At 46.4% G+C, this 21,356-nt stretch overlaps 1 protein-coding gene across 2 annotated transcripts in view; it reads right to left on the reverse strand.

Moving 5' to 3' along the window:
- DGKD (diacylglycerol kinase delta) overlaps positions 1-21,356 on the reverse strand; it is a 1,999,080-nt gene that overhangs the window by 258,287 nt on the left and 1,719,437 nt on the right. For both annotated transcript variants that reach the window (XM_069617880.1, XM_069617879.1), the window contains exon 24: positions 13,525-13,691. In XM_069617880.1, coding sequence (XP_069473981.1) covers positions 13,525-13,691 — 167 coding nt within the window. The remainder of the gene's footprint in view (positions 1-13,524; positions 13,692-21,356) is intronic.

Genomic DNA, 21,356 nt, shown 5'->3' on the forward strand with positions numbered 1-21,356 from the left:
CATACAGATGGGCTGGCCCCCCCCTAAGGGGACCAAAGGATGGTTGGGGGCTGAAGGCTCTTCAAAAGGGAGTACAGTGACTGATGTCAATAGAAAATATAAGCAGACATGGCAACTGTGGGGAGGAGGAGAGGGGCAAGCAACAAAAGGGGGCTCGACAACAGGAAGTTCTTTTCAGAGGGCTACTAGTCTGTCTAAGAGTCTGAACAGGAGTTGGAAAGTCAATAGGCAGTTTGCAAGTGTTTCAAAGTAGTAGAACATTTGTAGAAAACAGACCCTCTTTCAATCCAACCACCTTAGGGGATGCCCAGGAGAGGAACCTTGACCAGAACTCCATCGATCTCAGTCAGGCAAGGGAGTGGAGGGCAAGGACTTTATGCCCGTTAACCCCTATGGAGGTAGAGGGGTAGGAATTGGTAGGTTTACTCACCCCAGTAATCTGATTCACTGAAGGACCACTTTGGCAGCTCACAAAATTGGGCCCCCAGAGGTCTCGGTGCAGGGCTAACTTTCAAAGTTGCAATTTAGGTCTGGCTAGTCAGCGATTCCATGCTCTGGCAAGACGTTTCCTGGGATGAGACAACTGGATGACCCTGGCACGATGAAGACAGGATGAAGACAGGAACACCACATTGTGGACGAAACTAAAAGGACCCTAGACACGATGCAGATGGAGATCAGCGAAGGCCACTTGAAGAAAAAGGTAGATGACCACCCGGGTGCTGGAAACAAAGAAGCTGGTCCTGCAAGGCCCTCCTCATGCAGGAGAGCTGCAACTGTAGGGGGAGGCCTCTTGGTTTCACAAGTCAAGAGTCTGTGGGCTCCCAGGTACTAACTTGGGACAGCAACTGAGGCAGAACACTAGGAAGCTGGCCAGCCTGCAGGAGGGTTACAGGACACTTCTGAAGGCTTCTAAGGGCAGAATCCTCAAGCAAACATCGAGACTAGTTGTTCCCACCAGTCCAGCGGTCGAAGCACCAATGAAGGTCTTCTAAAGATCAGTAAAGGAGCAGAGCTTCGCCGAGCCAATTGAAGAACCATGCTGGTTGACTCCAAAGATGAGTTCTGAGTCTACAGTGAAGCTAGAATCGCACCCAAGCCCACCAATGGTAAGTATTTGCACCATTAAAAAAGGCAGGTGCTATCCAATCATGGACAGCCTCTGATCACCACATCTAACCAGCAACTGATACACTTTGGCATGGATGTGGACTGGGAACAGACAGTCCCAGCCCCCATATCCAGCCACATACACATATTGCTGGATTGCAAGGGAAAGCTGGAGCATTCCCCCAGGAAAGTCCTTACCATAGATGGCAAATCCAGCAGTGAGAGAACAGGAAGAAGGCCAAAATACAAGATGGCCAAAGAACAGGCGAAAATCTTGTGGCATAGCCATTTTAGAGTATATGGTAGTCTAAAAGGCATTAAGCAGTACAATTCCTAAGTGCACAAGACAATTAAAAGAAACACAGTAGAAATATATCTGCAGCCTCCAGCCCGCCTTGGACACATTATTCACGTAGGGGGGTGCTGTGCAAACAATGAGAGCATTTCACAATGGAGAACAGTGTTCCCCTGCACTGATAGAGATTAGGACTTATACAAAACAACAGCAACTGGTTTGCGGGGTATCAGAGTGGGGGGATGTATTGACCCCCTTGTGCTCTGCTATGCTGCATCACTATGTTATGATGGGACCAGAAATAGCAAAATGGCCGCAAAACCCCTGTGCGCACCAAAATCCCTGAACATCGCACTTTTCAACACACCAAAAGATGGCTGCCCAATCTGCCACACATGTTGTCAGTGGTGGAACAGAGCTCTCACTACCGGAATGTGTCACTGGGCCCCAAAACAATTGAAAGTGGAGTGCAGAAGGAAAAAGCAATGCTCTGCTAAATGAAACCCCAAATCTTGCTTGAAATCATCTTTCTTTGCTGCTGAAATGTCAGAATGCCGGTACAGAACACCTTCAAATATTCAAAATTCTTGCTACAATTCACTTAGTTTAAGAAATCATTGTGGACTTAAAAGGTCCTGAAAAGACAAAAGCATAAAGAGATTTTCACAGCAAAAGTGGCCTGTCTGTGGATCTGTCAAAAATCTCTGTGGAGCAGAGGGCTTCTGTGACGACACCGGTCAGGAGCCTGCCTGATTAAACTTTAACATGTATAAACTGAAAATCAAATGTTTGCAATGTAAGAGGCCTTTTAGTGATAGTAACCCATATTGTAATTGTTTTGATTCCATGGTTTAAAATCTTGAATGAGAATTCTAGCTGTATTTGATACAACCAGTTTGTTTTGTGCTAAGAAAAATTCAACAGAGTTCACAATTAAAGTAAACCGGCTGAAGATGCCAAACTGGAATAGCAGGTTTTCTCACAGAAGAAAGGTCTTTCCCCCCAGCAGGAAATCACGGAGAAGTGTTAATTACAGGGCAGGAAAGAACCTGGTCTACAGAGGCAAAAGGAACAATGGCCAGCTGCAGCTTATGAAATTCGAAGTGTGAAGACAGTCGTAAATGGCCTCTGCAAGAAGCAAACAAGGGGGGTGGCTCCTGGGCTTCCAGGGAGAGACCAAAGGGTGGAGCTAAACAACCATTTGCTGTTTAAGAAGGACAAAGAACACATTTCAAAAAGACTGATAACTTACTATGTAAAATTGTGAAAAATACAAAAATAACAGCATTGTTAATGTAATTTCTGGATGCACGGGTGAAGAGGCGCCAGAACTGTGTGACACATTCTGGACAGAAATGGCGAGAAATATGATTTTACACAAAATTTATTTCCACTTGAAATTTACAACTTTACACATTTATTCACATGTTAAACACACACACTTGTGGAAATTTGCTTAGAAATTGGACATTGTGTTCCTAGTGAAAAGGGCAAAATTCTGTGAAAAGCGGAGACAAGCTCCCACAGCCACAGGGTTTTGAGGAGTAGCAGCTAGGTAAAATATGTAATCTGTATATGTGATTCTTTAGAGAGGTTGCACATGTGGAAATATATATTTTGCCAAAAATAGATTTTGTGTTCCAGGGGTTAGGGGTGGATTCTCAGCCTCACAAAATCACACCATAAAGATCACTCTCTGTTTCTCTCCTCCTATCGAGGCAAAGAGTAGACTCTGAACCAATCACCTGTCAAACGGGCAAGCTTAGGCTAAACCGGCCCACACACCCCCTCTATGACGTCATTTCATAGCATAAATAGGGACAGCTCACCACACATAAAGACAGACAGATGCAATCACTATCCTGATGCTGGCGGAGCACCCTGCTGCTCAACTCTACATCTTCCTTGCTCCAGACTCCAGAAACTTGGAGAAAGCAAAAGGCCCACTGCATAGCTGAACCATTCTCAGCTAGGCCTCAAATTCCAGAACTGAAACCCCACAAGCCTAAAGGAGAAGTATCATAATAGAGCCTGGCTGTGCTGTTACTGCTTGCCTGCTGAAAATAAATATCTGCAGGACCAAGAAGGGCAAATCCGATCCAGTCCTGTGCCCTAGGTTACGACCGCGCGGAGCCACTGCCTGCCGGTTTCAGTTTCCACTAACAGTGTTCCCCGCACTGTACAGGTGCCAGCAGTACGTGTCTCTTTGCAGATGCCCTGCATCGTATAATTGTTTCGAATACTTGTTGACCACACGGATGCCCCTGTTGCCTTGGCTACTCGTCCCGCAACTCGATTCAATTGGGCCCTTATGAAGAAGAGGTTACCCTCGAAACGCGTCGGCCACTCCACAATTGGACAGCATTACCTCTCCATCATTTATTGCTTCTTCGCAATTTGTTTTAATATGTTAAACGTCACGAATTACTTTGTACAACAGAATGTGCCTTTTGGCAAATTTTGTTTTCCTCTTTGCCAAATAAATTGTTATATGCTCAACTAACAAACTGCTGTTATATATCTATATCCATATATTTGAAGGCCCTATGTGGCATCAGTAAACAGTGTGCAGGGGACGGGAGGGCCCCACTTTTTGGGTCCTCTTCTATTTTCTCTGTGCCGTGCTGTGACCAGAGCGCCTTGCTGACGCTGCCCAGTCCGATATGCCCAGCAGTATTTCCTAAACCAGATCCAATCCCCTGACCAGAATTGACGGTCCCATTTAAAAAACTTATCCAGTGAGTATAAATAGGAAGAATTGTGTCACTAGCATATGTACTTGGCATAGTCTTATCCCTAGCATAGACCCATCCTATCTTGTATTCAGAACCCGTATTGTTAGGAGTATCTTTGAATTGTCTGAACCCTCTATCCACCCATCCTATCTTTCCTCCAGAACCCATATTGTTAAAACTATCTTTGCGCTGATCTTTTCTCATCTGAAGAAGGCGAGTTTCCTTAGCAGGCAGTCACCCTGATCAAGTGACTGTGTTCCTGTGTGATATTCGTTTTGTTCGTAGTCATCCGCTAGTGTAAGAAACCCTTTTGTCATTTTAAAAGTACATTCCTGTTTTCCATTTGTGCGCCTATCTCGAAAAAACGACCTCTACTAAAACGTCTATAACTTCCTCAGTTTTTGTGATAGAAACACAATCTCAACTTCTGCTTGTAACTAACATCCATATCTATCAATCATACCTAAAACCGCATACTACCGTTATTGCGAATATCGCGCAGTGAAAAGTTTGCCGCAAATTTTCGTTTTGGGAAATTCCTACACGTGTAAAACAGCTTTTAATTGCTTCTGACTTGAATTTTAAGATATCAAATGTTTCTTTTGGATTAAATCATTGCTTGTGTTTGTGTGCAACTATCCAAAGCGGCTCCCATCAGAATTTATAACAATTTCAGCAAATTTGATCATATTTGGTGTTTTTGCCCAATCAATTCTAAAGATAACTTTAAAAGCCATTCTGACAACTTGACAGTCAATTCTGTTTTTCTCTTGTGTTGAAAGGGGGAAAGTGGGATTGATATTCTGTATGAATTCTGCCATCCCTGAAAACCAGCTCTCTCCTATTTCTTTACATTGCCTATTGGGGGTTGAGGGGCTGCAGGGGGAACCTCTAACCACAGTGCTATCTGCTCTGAACCAACACAAAAGTATTATTTTCTATGCTGAATTGTTTTGCTCCCTACTTACTCCTTGTGTATAAAGAGATCATTCAGTGTTACCTCACCCCATTGGTGATTGTTGTGTACCTATTAAAATATATAGTGATAACATTTTAAATACATAAATAAATAATTACCTTTGCAACCCAGCCAGATTCCTGGTTCAGTGTGACCGGGGCTTGGGGGGTGGGTTCCAGGAGAATGGCGTGATATGAGTGGTATATCATTCAGAATAAAGAACTTTTAGACAAAAATAAATAAGGATTTCAGTTGTGCACTACATGCTAGGGGTTGACTTGGGTGTTTGCCGGATTGAAATCACTTACAAGAGGTATAAGGTGAGAAAGCAGCAAAAAGATATTATTTCCTAATAGGGCACACACAGCATTGTAATGAACAATATATATATATATATATGTTTCAGTACATACAGCCTGACAAATCATTTACCTGGTGTGTCCATGTGTGTGATCAGCATGTTGCACTTGCTCCTTCCTCCCCTAAGAGTGAAGCCAGGCTGCTCTGCCATGTTTACCAGTGGGACTGTTAAGATGTACTTTCAGAATCAGCCCTATAGACAGATTCTGATAGGCTACCCTATTCAGATGAATAGGGACAAACACTAATGTCTACACAAACTATCTGGGTAGTGTGACTGAACAGAAAGGCTTCGACTAAGGAGGGTGGGAGTGAGAGTGATGAAGGAGTCAGTTAAGCACAAACAGAGCACTCTTATTAGTACAAGTTAGGCAGAATGTATACAAATACAGTTATTTATTTAGGCCTCAGACAAACTATTATCAATGAAAGAGCACAGGAAAGTAAAACACTTAAACATGCACTACTTTTGTATACAAATTCATCCTGATGTACTCTGCTAAGAGCACTAACACGTCACTTTTAAAATAGAGCTAGAATCAGTTTCAATATACTGTAAGTATAAGTAAACAAGTGTATGAAGAAATAGAACCAGATAAGTAATCAACACTTTGAGAATGAATAGGTAGAAAATAAAGAAGTTAGTAAACACGTACAAAACGTTAGAATGATGGTACTATACTAAGTCCTTCCCAAGCTAGAAAATGAGGGGTCTAGTGCCCTTGGAGTCACTATTCCCAATTAAAGTATTTTCAGGAGACTAATAGTCTCTTTAAGGAAGATTGAACAAGTGTTAGCTGGGGCCAACAATTAGTTTGCAAGTGTTGCAAAGTTTGGGGAAAACAAGAGGAAAGCCTTTAAAAGAATAACTCCCAATCCAATCACCTTAGGGGAGAACCGAGGGAGGATACCTGAACAGGACACCACCTTTCAAGGCTAGGCAAGGCAAGGGAGCGATAGGGCTTTACGCCCATCGCACCCTATGGCAATGTTGTGGGGAGAGAAATCAGGCATGTTTGCTCACCTCCTGTACTCGGATTTCCCCTAAAACAGATGAGCTTAGCAAGGTGAATGGAGCGAAAAGGCTTCACGAACCTCCAAAAGCCAGAAAAGTTTCAACACAATAACAAAATGTTGGGGGTCCCATTGATGTCTACGGAGGCAAAGCACCAAAGAGAGGAACAAGTTACTTCTTACCTTGTAACGTTCTTTCGATGGGATGTTCCTCCGACGTATTCCTTATCTTAGATATCTCTTTCCAGCTTTGCTGGCCTCGGAAATCTTTTCTCTCTAGAGGGCGCTGCGCGTCGACGTCCGCCGAGTCGATGTCCCTCGACAGCCGCCGTATCGACGTCATCCTGCCTATAAAGGCCGCGCGCAGCGTCCGTTGCTCAGTTCCGTTTTGTAGACCACAATAATTCTTTCTGGACTAGACTATTCACCCTGAAGGAGCGTAAGCTGCAACAACAAGGGAAGTAGTACTGCGGGGATGGATGGGAGGGTCGATAAGGAATACGTCGGAAGAACATCCCATCGAAAGAACGTTACAAGGTAAGAAGTAACTTTTTCTTCGAAGGGATTGTGTCCTCCGACGTATTCCTTATCTTAGATAGGCGCCCATAGCAGTATTCTGTTATTGGAGGTGGGAGTACTGACTTCATGCTTCCTCTTATTGATGAATAGAGTGCAATACTGCCCTTCCAAACCTAGTTTCCTGACTGGAGGAGGAATCCAAGTTGTAAAACAGTGTAAAGGTATGGAAGGACGACCATGTGGCAGCCGCACATATGTCTCGAACCGGCACTCCTCTTTTGAGGGCCGATGAAGCTGCGATACCTCTGGTCTAATATGCCCTAAGATTTTGAGGGGGCTCTTTTCCTGCCAGTTTATAACATTCCAAAATGGCTAAAATAATCCATCTGGAAATGGTCTGCTTAGATATCGGTAGCCCCAGCTTGTGACCTGTGTAGCCTGCAAACAGCTGGTCTGCTTGTCTTATCCTAGCCAGTCTACTAATGTAAAAACTTAAAGCCCTTCTTGGGTCCAGCCTGTGTAACCTCTCTTCCTCTTTCCCCGGATGGGGAGGAGGATAGAAAGATGGAAGGGTAATCTTCTGTGTGATATGAAATTCAGAAACCACCTTTGGGAGGAAATTAGGCTTCACTTGCAGAACAACTTCGTCTTTGTGAAAGATTGTATGAGGGGGTTTACAAGAAAGAGCTTGTAACTCGCTCACCCTTCTAGCAGATGTAAGTGCTACTAATAAAACAGTCTTAAGGGTAAGAAACCTTAACGAACAAGAGTGGAGTGGTTCGAAAGGTGTGCCCATCAGGAAAGTTAGGACTAAATTTAAATCCCACAGGGGAACCTGGAATGGTCTTGGGGGATAAACGTTAGTTAACCCCTTTAGAAACTGTATTACCAAGGGTAACTTTAAATAGGATGGTTCTTCCGCAGTGCGCTTAAAGATGGATAGCGCTGCGAGATAGCCCTTGATAGTGCCAACTTGAAGGCCTGAATTTGCCAAGGAGAGTAGAAAGGATAACACCGTTGGTGTACCACATGAAAAGGGGTCGATATTCTCTTCTCTACACCAGCTGCAAAATCTGTTCCAACGGCAGCGGTATAAAGATTTTGTTGCTGGCCTTCTTGCCGAAAGCAACACCTCCATAACGTCATCAGGGAGGTCCCAATCCTTGTACCTCAGCCTTTCAGAAGCCAAGCGTGAAGGTTGAGGGTTTTGATGTCTGGATGGAGAACCTGACCTTCCTTCTGTGAGAGCAGATTCTCTCTGAGTGGAAGTCGAATTGGAGGGCAGATGGACAAGTCTAGAAGGTCCAGGTACCACGTTCCCCTGGCCCAATCCGGGGCAATTAGGATCATGGTCTTCCGGAATCTTCTCAACCCCCTAATCATTTGAGGAATGACAGGGACTGGTGGAAACGCGTACAGGAGTGGAAACTCCCAGTCCACTATGAACGCATCTCCCAGAGCTCCTCTCGGGGGAAATTCCCTTGAACAGAACCGATCGCACTTCCTGTTGACACTGGTGGCGAACAGATCCACCTGAGGGGTTCCCCAAAGGGCGAAGATCTCTTGAAGGACTTCCTGAGCTAGTTCCCACTCGTGGGAGACTGTGCTCTGCCTGCCCGCTGTCAAGTTCTTCTCTCCGGCTAGGTGAACTGCTGATAGAGAGATTCCTTCTTGGATTGCCCAAAACCAGAGCTGCATCGCCTCTCTGCACAGTGGTAGTGATCCTATGCCTCCTCTTTTGTTGAGGTAATGCATGGCCACTGTGTTTTCCGTCATTATCAGGACATTCTTTCCTTGTACAGATGGCAGAAAAGCCTTCAGCGCAAGTCTGATGGCCCTCAGCTCTAACAGGTTGATATGTAGTCTGGACTCCGATGGAGACCAATGACCGCTGATCGTCAAGTCGTTGGCGTGGGCTTCCCACCCCGTAAGTGAGGCATCTAACTACTGTTATCTCCGGCCAAGGTTGCCAAAACTGCTCTCCTTTCAGAATGTTCTCCTGACAGGCCCACCACTGAAGGTCTCGAGTCACCCTGTCGGGAACCTGAAGAAGATCTGTCATTCTCCTTGAGAATTGTGACCACTGAGTTCTCAGTGCCCACTGGAGAGATCTCATTGTCAGGCGAGCCTCTGGCACTAGGAAAATGCAGGATGCCATGAGGCCTAGCAACCTCAAGAAGTCGAAGGCTGGGAGACGTTGGGCATTTTGAAACTTGGTGACCATCTGTAGAATATCTTGAGCCCTCACCTCTGGTGGCGAGGCTTTTCCCAGGGAAGTGTCCAGGATCGCTCCGATGAACTGGAGTCTCTGCGATGGTATCATTTGTGACTTCTTTAAATTGAGGGAGAAGCCCAGTCTGTGAAGGGAGTGGCAAACATAATCTAGCTGGATCTGAGCTTGTTCCGAAGATACAGCTCTGATCAACCAATCGTCCAGGTAGGGGTAGACGTGAATCCCTTCCCTCCTTAGACTTGCAGCCACTACCGACATTAACTTGGTGAAGACCCTTGGGGCGGAGGTCAGCCCAAATGGCAGAACTCGAAAATGATAATGAGAGTTGCCAATTGCGAACCTCAGGTATTTCCTGTGTTTGAGATGGATTGGCACATGGAAATAAGCGTCCTGAAGGTCCAGAGATACCAACCAGTCCTGGAACTGAAGGGCCTGAAGGATCTGAGAGAGAGTTACCATCTTGAATTTGTCTTTCCTGAGGAATTTGTTCAATTCCCGCAAGTCCAAGATGGGTCTCAGTCCTCCGCTTTCTTTGGAATGAGAAAGTAAGGGGAGTACCAGCCCTTGTTCCTCTCCGCTACATGTACCGGTTCTATGGCACCTTTCTCTAGCAGGTCTAAAATTTCCTGCAAGAGGAGCGGATCTGGAGCTTTTTGAGAGCTGATCCCTGGTGGATGACTCTGAGGTATGCGTAGGAGAGGCAGGCAGTAACCTTGTGCAACTGTCTCCAATGCCCAAGCATCTGACGTGATAGCCTGCCATTCCGCCAGATGTTGAGTTAACCTGCCTCCTACAGGTGTCTTGTGAGGGAAGTCCTCAGAGTGGTTTAGGGGTGGCTGATGCAGATGCCGATGGTAAAGAGGCACCTGCTGTTGCTGCGGCTTTTGAATATCTACCCTGTCCACCTCGGGTAGTTCTTCTTTGTCCCCTTTGAGCCGGTCGTCCTCTACCTCTTCCGAATGCGCAGTAGAAGCGAAAAGACTTGCCTCTCGCAGAGGTTCCTGTGGGACGAAAAGGTGTCTGACGGATTGCAGCGCCTAGGGATTTTGCTGCTGCCTTTGATGTTTGCAGTTTTTCTAAACTGTCATCCGCCTTTTTCCCAAACAAAGAAGAGCCATCAAATGCCATGTTCAAGAGCCTGGCTTGCACATCCGGGGCAAAACCAGACTTTCTCAACCAAGCAAATCTCCTGGTTGTTGTACTTGCCGCCATTGCTCTGCTGATACTGTCAGCCGAGTCAATGCCCGTCTGGAGGGATTCGCACATAGCGTCTTTACCGTCCCTTATGATATTTAGGAACGCCTCCCTTTCTTCTCCCTCCGGGATGCAGTCAGCCGCTGTAGAAGCACACTCCCAAAGTGTATGGCTAAATCTAGCAAGGGTGCAAGTAGCATTAATAGATTTTAACGCCATGCTACATGCCGAAAAGACTTTCTTAGCCATAGCATCGTATTTCTTATCGTCCCTGTCCTGTGGGACGGTAGGGTAAGCAGTCTTGATGTCAGTAGAAGATGCTGCCTGTACCACCAGACTTTCTGGGGATGGGTGTTTGGACAAAAACTCCGGGTCTGCAGAAGATACCCTGTATTTAGCAGACAGTTTTTTTATTTACTGCCGGGACGACATCTGGGGTTTCCCAGTTCGTCATTATTTTTCTTTGAAGAGCTTTATGAAAAGGTACTACAGGATCCTCCTGTGGACCTTTATCAAGAATATCCGTGAGGTCATCCTGTTGGAAAGCCGGTGAAGGTGTTGACCACCCCATAAATTCTGTAATCCTGGCCATTAAGGCTCTATAAGGGGTTTCAGCATGCTCCCCCGGGTCTGGCCTAGCGAACTCCACCTCTGGGGAAGTGTCTAAACCACTTGCCTCACGTAAGGAATCATGGAGTTCCTTTAATCTGCATTCCTGTGAGGATAACTCCTCTTGAACTGGGGTTGCAGATCCCTACAACTCAAATCTTGATCAGACAGTTCTCCCTCTTCCATAATTGAAGACATTGTTCTCAATTGGTCTGAGCTCACAAAGGGTGTGAAACCCATCTCCAAGGCAGAGGGTGCCAAACTTGTCGTAATCGGCCTCGAAAACGTTGATGTCGACGCCGACGTCGAAGGCTTCGAAAGTGGCGTCGAAAACAAAGGTGGAGGCCTCGAGGTCTTCGATAGAATCGGAATTCTGCTCGAGGATATCGACAATCTCGACGACATCGAAGACCTGGGAATAGCCACTGGGTGCGCCGCAACCGTGACTTTCCTTGGTGTCGACGCCAGTGTCGAGGATGGCGTCGAGTCGACAGACCCGTGTGTCGAAGGTCCCTTCGACAACGGCGTCGAAGACACCGACCTCGGCGTCGACGGAACCTTTGTCGACGGCGTCGACGGAACCTTCGAAGAAGGATTCGAGGTCTTTGCTTTACTCGAGGGTTCGTGACGCGCTCGAGAAGCTTCCTTCGCCGGGTGCTGCGACTCGCGCCGTTTTGGACCTTCGGGTCTTTCGACCAGAACATCGCTCTCGGCAGTCTTCGAGGGGGTCGAGGCTGCTTTCTCGAAGACGCTCATATTTTGGAATTCCTCCCATTCAGCCCAGGAACTATGCTTCGTGGGGCAAGGGATTCTCTTAGGTGCAACAGAGGAAGAGGAGGACGAAGAAGGGGATCTTCAGCGTCTCCTTTTCGAGTGCTTCGATCTCGAAGAGTGATGGGACCCGCTTTGAGACCTGGAGCGCGAATGGTGACGAGGAGACGAATGTCTCTACTTCGTCGAGGAAGAAGAAGCTTTAGAAGTCTTACCTTTTTCCAGCTTCCCCCTACGCTCCTTCAGGGCTTTAGCTGTCATGGACATACAGTCCTCACACTCCGAACAATGGTGTTCAGTTCCCAAACACCACAGACAGACCCTGTGAGGGTCTGTTAGCGACATCTTTTTTCCACAGTCTCGGCATTTTTTAAAGCCAGACCAAGGGGTCGTCGGTTCAGACGAGGAAGCCATCGAGTATGGATCGAATATCTCGAGGAAAATGGAATAATATATCTACGAAACTGAGCAACGATATTCCGAGGCACTGAGTAAGCACGGAAAAACGGAACTGAGCAACGGACGCTGCGCGCGGCCTTTATAGGCAGGATGACGTCGACACGGCGGCTGTCGAGGGACATCGACTCGGCGGATGTCGACGCGCAGCGCCCTCTAGAGAGAAAAAATTTCCGAGGCCAGCAAAGCTGGAAAGAGATATCGAAGATAAGGAATACGTTGGAGGACACAATCCCTTCAAAACATCTTTCCTAACAGAGACCTTGGATTATCTTGGTAGAAAGCACTGTACACACACGTTATGTTGGTCTCTCCGAACCCCTCACCAGAGGAACTCAGAAACCCTCCTAACATTAAGAGTTTTCATTTGAAGTCTCCTCTGCCAAATATTATTTGCCTTACCTGCGCTCCAATACTTTTACTTTTGGGATGGACTCCCTCAACTTGGTTTTGACACAAGGGTTGGAGAAAGTAAACAAAGCTATGCCTCTTCGACAACTAGGCTGTCTCAGACAAGGTATTTCTCAGATTACTAGTATAGCTCATTCAAAGAAGCATGACAGGTAAACGTCAATGCAGAGTTTAGAAAAGGGCTTTTCTGTACCTTCTCAGAGAAAGAGTGTATTGACTTTTTATCCTAATAGTTTCTTCACTAGCTGGGCCCAGCTGGGCTGAAAGTCCCAACATTTTTCTACAAGTAAGCCAGGACAATTATGGTATTGCCCTTCATTTGTGTGAAGTTGCAAAGGCTTCCAATGCTCGTTTGCTTTTTTCTGTTGTATGTTTCAGTGCAATACCTTATAAAATAATCGATTGTCGATACGTTTTAGTAATCTGACATCTTGGTTTAATTATGAGTCAAAAAAAATCCTTTCAACCTTGTCAGTTTCAAGGTGTGCAATGGCCTCTTCTGTGGGTTTTTTAGTAATCTTGTTATCTTTGAAAAAAGTGAGGATCCGGTATGTTGGAACACATTGCGGGAAGCACTCATTGAAGATTCCCAAAACTATCATTTGAGAGGGATAGGCGCACACAGAGTCTAAGGCACATCCTCAATTAAAATCGGTTCCCATTTCAAGCAGTAAATAAAATCTTATTTATAGGATCAACCCATCATTTTAATCTGATTTTCCAAAAAGATGTTTTTCGAGTCTGCCTTTTACAAAAATATTGTTGCCCCATGCATTCCAATAAGAAAGGAAAGGATGGACCCTGGATTTACATATCAAATGACGACATTATAATTATAAGGAACCAGAATTGAACTCACTTGTGGATCAAGGCACCTGCAGCTTGGCCAAACTGGAAAATATGTGCAGACTCCTCCTCTGACACAATCTCAGGGTGCAGGGCATGCTGAGAAGATGATGCAGAGGAAGACTGAGGCAACTCACATTTCTGTTTATCTTCCCAGGACTTCAACGTGCTCTCAAAAGCCTGGAAAAAAATAAGACATGAAGATTGTGGTCAAGTGGTATGCTAGGCCATTCCTTTCTAGTAGAAGACACACACTTTCAAAGTACTGATGTCACTCCATACTCCTTTTCAGTTGTCCAAATACTGACGGGAATGACCATAAAGAAGGCCTGTAGTAGTTGATGTCTTTTCAGTCGGGGAAGTCTTAAGAGACTGATCACCACCCAGGGTTCCTCTCAGAAGAATAGCCCGCTATTTCCTTTTACTTGTGCAATAACTCCCAAGGCAGGGTCTTTACCGGCTTGTAGCAGCCCAGGGACCACTTGAAGAGAGTGCCTTTACCAGTTGGTAAACCTCACTACCGAGGGGGTTATATCTACTAGTAACCAAGGTCCATCAGCTTGGATCGGTGCATCCAAGGGTAGTAATGGGGAAAAAGGCAGGCCAAATGCATGTAAAACAGTGAAAGAGACAGCAAAAGGAAAGAAGGATCCTGGAAAAGTGGAAGCCAGAGAGGGGTGGCGCATATGAAGAAGCCAGACGAGCACGAACATGGAGATCCGGCGGGATCAGGCTGACAGTGGAGGAAGGTGCGCTGGAGAGGGATTACGGCGAAGGCAGCAGACAAGTGACAGAACAGGGGAAAGCAGGAGGAACACACTAGGGGAGAGGGTGTAAAGAGACAGCATGCTTCACCATTGGGTAAAACCTGTGTATGGACAAATCAAAGAGAAGTAAACAAGGCAAGTGTGTTAATACACACAAAACCAAGCACTTATTATGCATAAAATGCTCAAAGCAACTAATAAGCACGTCAGGGTTGTAAACTGGAAATCATTAAGAATAATAACGCGCTTCAGGAATTTTGGGAATGGACAACTACACTATGCCCACTGACATGAGACCTTCAAAATGTATGTACTTACCCTTTCACTGCAGAGCATCAGAGCCTCATCCCTCAAGAGTTAGGATGCAGTCCTAATCTGTGACTAGCAGTGAGACCCCAGACATTTGCAATTTCCCCTACTGGTTCTCCAACCTCCTTGCCCCCTCTCACTCTCAAGGAAACAATCATGGCCTCAATGGTGATGCAACTCTGTGTTTTGTGCCTCTCAGAGCCCCTTACAATTGTAGGTCAAGGAGCCCCATATGTACTCTGTAGTCTGTTTCACCAAGCAGGTCGCCATACTCGGCTCCTTGGGTAATTCACTGGATGGTGGCAGCTCTTTGTGCGACATTTTAAGGCTGCACTCTGCTACAGCCAATTTCTGTTCAGGGAACAAAGGGCCTCATTACAAGTATGACAGTACAGTAAAAAAAAAAGGCGGTAAAACAGAGGTAACTCCATTACTGCTGTATTACTGCACCACTGTACTACAACTTTGGCAGTGACGCAAAAAAAAAATTCAGCAGAATTACTGCCAGTGGTAATTCTGCTGAAATCCCCATGGAGTTCTATGGACTCCAATAAATGGAGAGAAACACTGCCTAGCACCACTTGTAATCTAGCAGTAATTCCGCCAAACCAAGTGGTGGTAATGGTAAATCTGTTCATTCAGAGGCTGCTTTGTGGGCTCAATTCAGAGCCAGAGAAGAAAAATGACCATATATGGTCACTCCTGCCGGGGGAAAGAGGAAGACAACCAACAAAGCCATTGTTTCAGTTAGAAAAATGACAGGTAGGCATTTTGGTCTCTAACAAAAGGCAAAGGAAACCTTGCAATAAAAATGCATACACGGTGTAGCCACCAAGCAAAGGGCATAATCCTGCTACTAGCCTGCATTGAGCACACGGACAGGATGAAGTGACTCACCCAGGGCCAAGAAGAAGGGGTAAAAAGGGTCTAGCCCGTTTAGCTCAGCTGGGGCACTATATGTCATTGTGTCAAAGCTTGTGCCATCCTCCCCAAGTGATTCTTACGTGCTCCAAATCTCTGTTGATTTTTGGTCAAACCCCAGCTTTAGGACTAGGAATCCAAACTTTCTTTACAGCAGAGGCTGTCCAATGGGCGGCAAGCGAGTCAAACTCTTTTTTAGAGATGTAGGGGCCGATTCACAGAAGATTTCATAATGGTGTAATGCCATTGGAAAACGCTATGTGAATCAAGCCCTTAGGATTCACAGTCCGTGGAGTCACACCAGAGTAGGCCTTTCTCAATTGTCGATGGTTCATTGGCAGCCATGAATAACTTTATTTTCTGCATTTCCAGTGTGCAGGTTCGCAGAAGGTTAACAGATGCTCCCAAGGTGTTGTGTACTACTCTGGGACAATACTTAGGGAAACTCGTCACGTGAAGGTATAGCCATTTTCTAAGTGGTCAGGGCTTTGGGTAGTATAAGTTCCAAGGCAAAGCGTATGTGTTTGTCCACCAATTCCTCTTGTCGAGTGCCAAGGTAGGGGTGTCGAGCTAGGAAGTCAACTGGAGAGGGGCTGACAGGTCGACAGATGAGTACACATTCATACTCCTGCCACAGATGAACAAGTTACTTACCAACTGGTAATGTTCTTTCGATTGGATGTTCCTCCAACGTATTTCTCATCTTAGATGTATTCCATCCAGCTTTGCTGCTCTTTGGAAATTTTTTCGGCAGAGAGCGCCGTGCGTCGATGTCGTCGAGTCGATGGTCCCTCGAAGGCCTCCGTCGAGGGTGACGTCATCGGGTGTATAAGTAGCACGTGCGGCGGCCGTTGGCCTCAGTTATGTTTTTCCTCCTTTTTTTTTTTTTTGCCTGTGATCTTGTACTGTGTAGATTGTGCCGGCAGCCAGGTATCAGCCTTGCGAGATTTGAGATGGCAATAACCCGGACAAATCTACAGGGGGGTAGGTTGGGAAGGCGATGAGGAATACGTTGGAAGAACATCCAATCGAAAGAACGTTACCAAATGGTAAGTAACTTGTTCTTCGAGTGGATTGTGTCCTCCAACGTATTCCTCATCTTAGATAGTCTCCCAAAGCAGTATTTTGTTACTTTCTCTGGAGGAGGGGTCAGATTTTTTAAAATTTTTTATCAATGCCTTTAGATGGCGCAATAAAGCACTGCTTTTCCAAAAGTCAGCTCCCTAGACTGGGAAGCATACAGGCTATAGAATTTTGAGAAGGTGTGAAGTGAAGACCAAGTTGCTGCTTCGCAAATGATTGGGACACCTCTTTGAAGGGCCGTGGAAGAGGCGATGCCTCTGGTGGAATGAGCCCTCAACCCTTCTGGTGGGTCTTTTTGTGCTAGTCTGTAGCATTCTGAAATGCAAAGTACAATCCAGCGTGAAATTGTCTGTTTTGTTACCGATTGACCCAGTTTCCTTCCTGTGTAGCGTATAAACAACTGGTTGTCCACTCTAAGCCTAGAAAGTCTAGAGATGTAAAAGTTTAAAGCTCTTTTTGGATCCAGTCTGTGTAATCTTTCTTCCTCCTTAGAAGGATGAGGTGGAGGATAGAATGAGGGTAAAACAATGTTCTGACTTAAATGAAAATCAGATATTACTTTTGGTAAAAATGATGGTTTAACCCTCAACACAACCCTGTCCTTATGGAACACAGTATAGGGTGGCCCAGAAGACAGTGCCTGCAATTCGCTCACTCTTCTTGCCGATGTTAGAGCAACTAAAAAGGCCGTTTTCCATGTTAGTAATCTTAATGGACACGTGTGCATAGGCTCAAAAGGGGCACACATTAAGAATTTTAGGACTAAATTTATATCGCAAATCGGTACTTGACATGGGTGAGGAGGAAACACATTAGTGAGACCTTTTAAGAATTGTGTAATCAAAGGAATTTTGAAGTATGAGCATTCTTCTTTTCTTTCTGAAAATAGAAAGCGCTGCAAGGTAAAATGTTATTGTTCCGATATTCAGACCTCTATGTGCTAGGGTCAGAAGGAAAGATAATACTTTCGGAATAGAACATAGAAAAGGATCGACATTCTTTTCCCTGCACCAGTTGCAAAACTTTTTCCAACGGGAACGGTATAGAGACTTTGTTGCTGGCCTTCTTGCCGAAAGCAACACCTCCATAACATCTCTGGAAGGTTCCAATCCCTGTATCTCATCCTTTCAGATACCAAGCATGAAGGTTGAGTGTTCTGACCTCTGGGTGGAGAACCTGACCTTCCATTTGAGAGAGAAGGTTCTCTCTCTGAGGAAGATGTACTGGAGGACAGATGGACATATCTAGAAGGTCCGGATACCACGTTCTCCTGGCCCAATCCGTGGCAATTAGGATCATGCGGTTCCCGAAGCATCTCAGCCTCCTGATGACCTGAGGAATGACGGGAATCGGAGGGAACGCGTACAATAGTGGGAAATTCCAATCCACCTCGAACGCGTCCCCCAGGGCTCCTCTCGGGGGAAATTCCCTTGAGCAATACCTTTCGCATTTTCGGTTGGTGCTGGTTGCGAATAGGTCCACCTGAGGGGTTCCCCAAAGGGCGAAGATCTCTTGAATGACTTCCTGAGCCAGTTCCCATTCGTGGGACACCGTGCTCTGCCTGCTCAGAGCATCTGCCGTCATATTCTCTTCCCGGGCTAGATGAATTGCTGTTAAAGAGATTCCCTCCTGAATCGCCCAATACCAGAGATGCATTGCCTCTCTGCACAGGGGTAGTGACCCCACACCTCCTCTTTTGTTTAGGTAGTGCATGGCCACTGTGTTGTCCGTCATTATCAGGACATTCTTTCCCCTGACAGATGGCAGGAAGGCCTTCAGCGCTAGTCTGATTGCCCTCAGCTCTAAAAGGTTGATATGTAGTTTGGACTCCGATGGAGACCAACAACCGTTGATTTTCAAATCGTTGGCATGAGCTTCCCAGCCCACGAGTGAGGCGTCCGTCACTACTGTGATCTCCGGCCATGGTTGCCAAAAAGGTTCTCCTTTTGGGATGTTCTCTGTACAGGTCCACCATAGAATGTCTTGTCTGACCTTGTTTGGAATCTGAAGAAGATCCGTCATTTCACCTGAGAACTGGGACCACTGAGTCTTTAGGACCCATTGAAGGGATCTCATCCTCAAAAGTGCCTCTGGCACCAGAAAGATGCAGGATGCCATGAGGCCGAGCAACCTTAAAAAGTCGTAAGCCTGGAGATTTTGGGCATTCTGGAATTTGGAAACCATCTGAAGAATGTCTTGACCCCTCGTCTTGGGAGACGAGCTCTTCCCCAAGGATGTGTCTAGTACAGCTCCTATGTACTGAAGCTGTTAGGAAGGTGTCATTTGAGACTTCTTGAAATTGAGGGAGAAGCCCAGTTTGTGGAGGAAGTGGCAGGTGACTTTCAGATGATCCAGTGCTTGCTCGGCAGAGTGCGCTCTGATCAGCCAATCGTCCAGGTAGGGGTAGACCTGAATCCCCCCCTCTCCTGAGGTGCGCTGCCACCACTACCATTAACTCGGCGAAGGCCCTCGGGGCGGAGGTCAACCCGAATGGCAGGACTACGAAATGTGAGTCGCCAACTACGAACCTCAGGTATTTTCTGTGTTTCAGATGAATCGGCACATGAAAATAAGCATCCTGGAGGTCCAATGACACCAACCAGTCCTGGAGTTGAAGGGCCTGAAGGAACTTGTTGTCTTTCCTGAGGAACTTGTTCAAGTTTCTTAAGTCCAAGACGGGTCTCAGTCCTCCGTCTTTTTTGGGGATCAAAAAATAGGGGGAGTACCATCGCTTGTTCCTCTCCGCTGCAGGTACTGGTTCTATAGCACCTTTCTCCAGCAGGGTTAGAACTTCCTGCTGTAGGAGCGGGTTTGAAAACTTCAACGGGTGTCTCCGTGGTGGATTGCTTTCAGGTTGCTTTAGAAAAGGAAGGCAGTAGCCTTGGGCTATTATTTCTAGAGCCCAAACATCTGAAGTAATGGCTCGCCATTCTTGCAGATGCTGCGACAGGCTGCCTCCTACAGGTGTTTTGTGGTGCAAGTCCTCAAAGTGGTTTTGTGGCGGATGTTGCAGCCGCTGATGGCAAAGAGGCTGCAGCTGGAGCTAGCTTAGCACGTTTTCCTCGTCCACCATGAGTGGCCTTTTTTTGGCCCCTTTGACTGGCCATTCTTTCGTCTTTCCATATGAGGTGTAATAACGATAGGATCGTCCCCTCCATGATTGTCCTTGCGCACGAAAAGGCTGAGGTTGCCTAATAGCAGCTCCTAAAGATTTGGCCACTGCTTTTGAGGTCTGCAACCTCTCAAGGCTCTCGTCAGCCTTGTTGCCAAAAAGGTGAGACCCGTCAAAAGGCATGTTCAGAAGGCAGTTCTGTACGTCCGATGCAAAACCCGACTTCCGTAACCACACAAACTTGCGCATTACCGTACTAGTGCCCATGGACCTGCTTACACTATCCGCAGTGTCCAATCCAGATTGAAGGGATTCCTGCATGGCTTCCTTTCCATCTCTAACGATGGCTAGGAAACCTTCCCTTTCTTCCCCTTTGCACAGAGTGTACGAAAATGTTGCCAAGGCACATGTGGAGTTTGCAGATTTTAATGCCATGCTCCCGGCTGAAAATACCTTCCGTGCCCAACCATCCACACGCTTATCATCCCTGTCTGGGCGGATAGATGGTTACGCAAGTTTGTTGGAAGCTGTGGCTGCCTGTATGACCAGACTCTCGGGAGTTGGATGTTTTGACAGATAGCCGGGGTCGCTACTGGCTGCCCGGTATTTTGATGCAAGGGACTTATTTACCGGAGGAATATAATCCGGAGTTTCCCAATTCTTGGCCACCCTGTTTTGTAAGGTTACATGAAAAGGTAGTACTGGGTTTTCAGTGGGACCATGGTCCAATATGTCTGTTAAATCGTCTTGGATGAATTGGGCTGGTGGTCTAGCCCATCCCAAGTAATCTACCACCTTTGTCATTAACTGACGGTAAGATGGACTGGCATGCTCCCCTGGATCTGGTCTACCAAAGTCATTCTCAGGAGAAGTGTCAATGTCACTTACATTATGTAAAGACTCCACCAAATCCCTCATTCTGCTTTCCTCTGAGATCAAGCATTCTGGGACATTTGGGGTGCCATATTCCAATCCAAAAGGTACATTTTCCTCCTCGGATCTCTCCTGTTCCTCAAAAATTGAGGTCAAGGATTTGAAAAACTCCTTTCTAGGGAGAGGCTTGAAAAGCTTCTCTGGGAGAGGACGAGGAAGAGGTGCAGTACCAGGCTCTGAAGAAATTACATGTTTTGTAACTTTCTCCTTCTCTTTTTCTGGCTGCCTTGGCTTGGTTGGAGCCTTTGGCGCCGAGGGTTTCGGCGTCGACGACATAGTGGTCGTCGACAGGGTCTGCTTCGAGGGTGTCGAGGCAGTCTTCGACGATTTTCCCTTCGAAGTGTGACAGGTCTCGAACGGCGTCGGTGTCCTCAAGCGGTTGACTCGACTCAAGCGTTTATCGCTCGGCATCCTGGAAGGTTCCCTATCCTTCCTTTTACGATCACCCGGGCTCGTGGGCGCGCGAGTGTCGGAGCGATGACGCTCCCCGCCGGCATCCGAATAAGGCGCGGACCCTGGCTTCGCCTTCTCAAACACCTCCATCATTTTGACCCTGAATGCGTCCCACTCTTCGGAAGACGAAGGTTTTGTGGGGGATTTCATTTTTTTTGGAGACTCGTCTGACGACGAGTTGGAGGGAGACCAATGGCGTCGTTTCTTCGATTATTTTGACGAAGACGACGAGCGATGAGAATCGCTTCGGGACCTAGATCAATGCCT

This window comes from Ambystoma mexicanum, chromosome 10, assembly GCF_040938575.1.
Source record: "Ambystoma mexicanum isolate Mex_15411 chromosome 10, UKY_AmexF1_1, whole genome shotgun sequence".
In the NCBI taxonomy this organism is placed as follows: Eukaryota; Metazoa; Chordata; class Amphibia; order Caudata; family Ambystomatidae; genus Ambystoma; species Ambystoma mexicanum.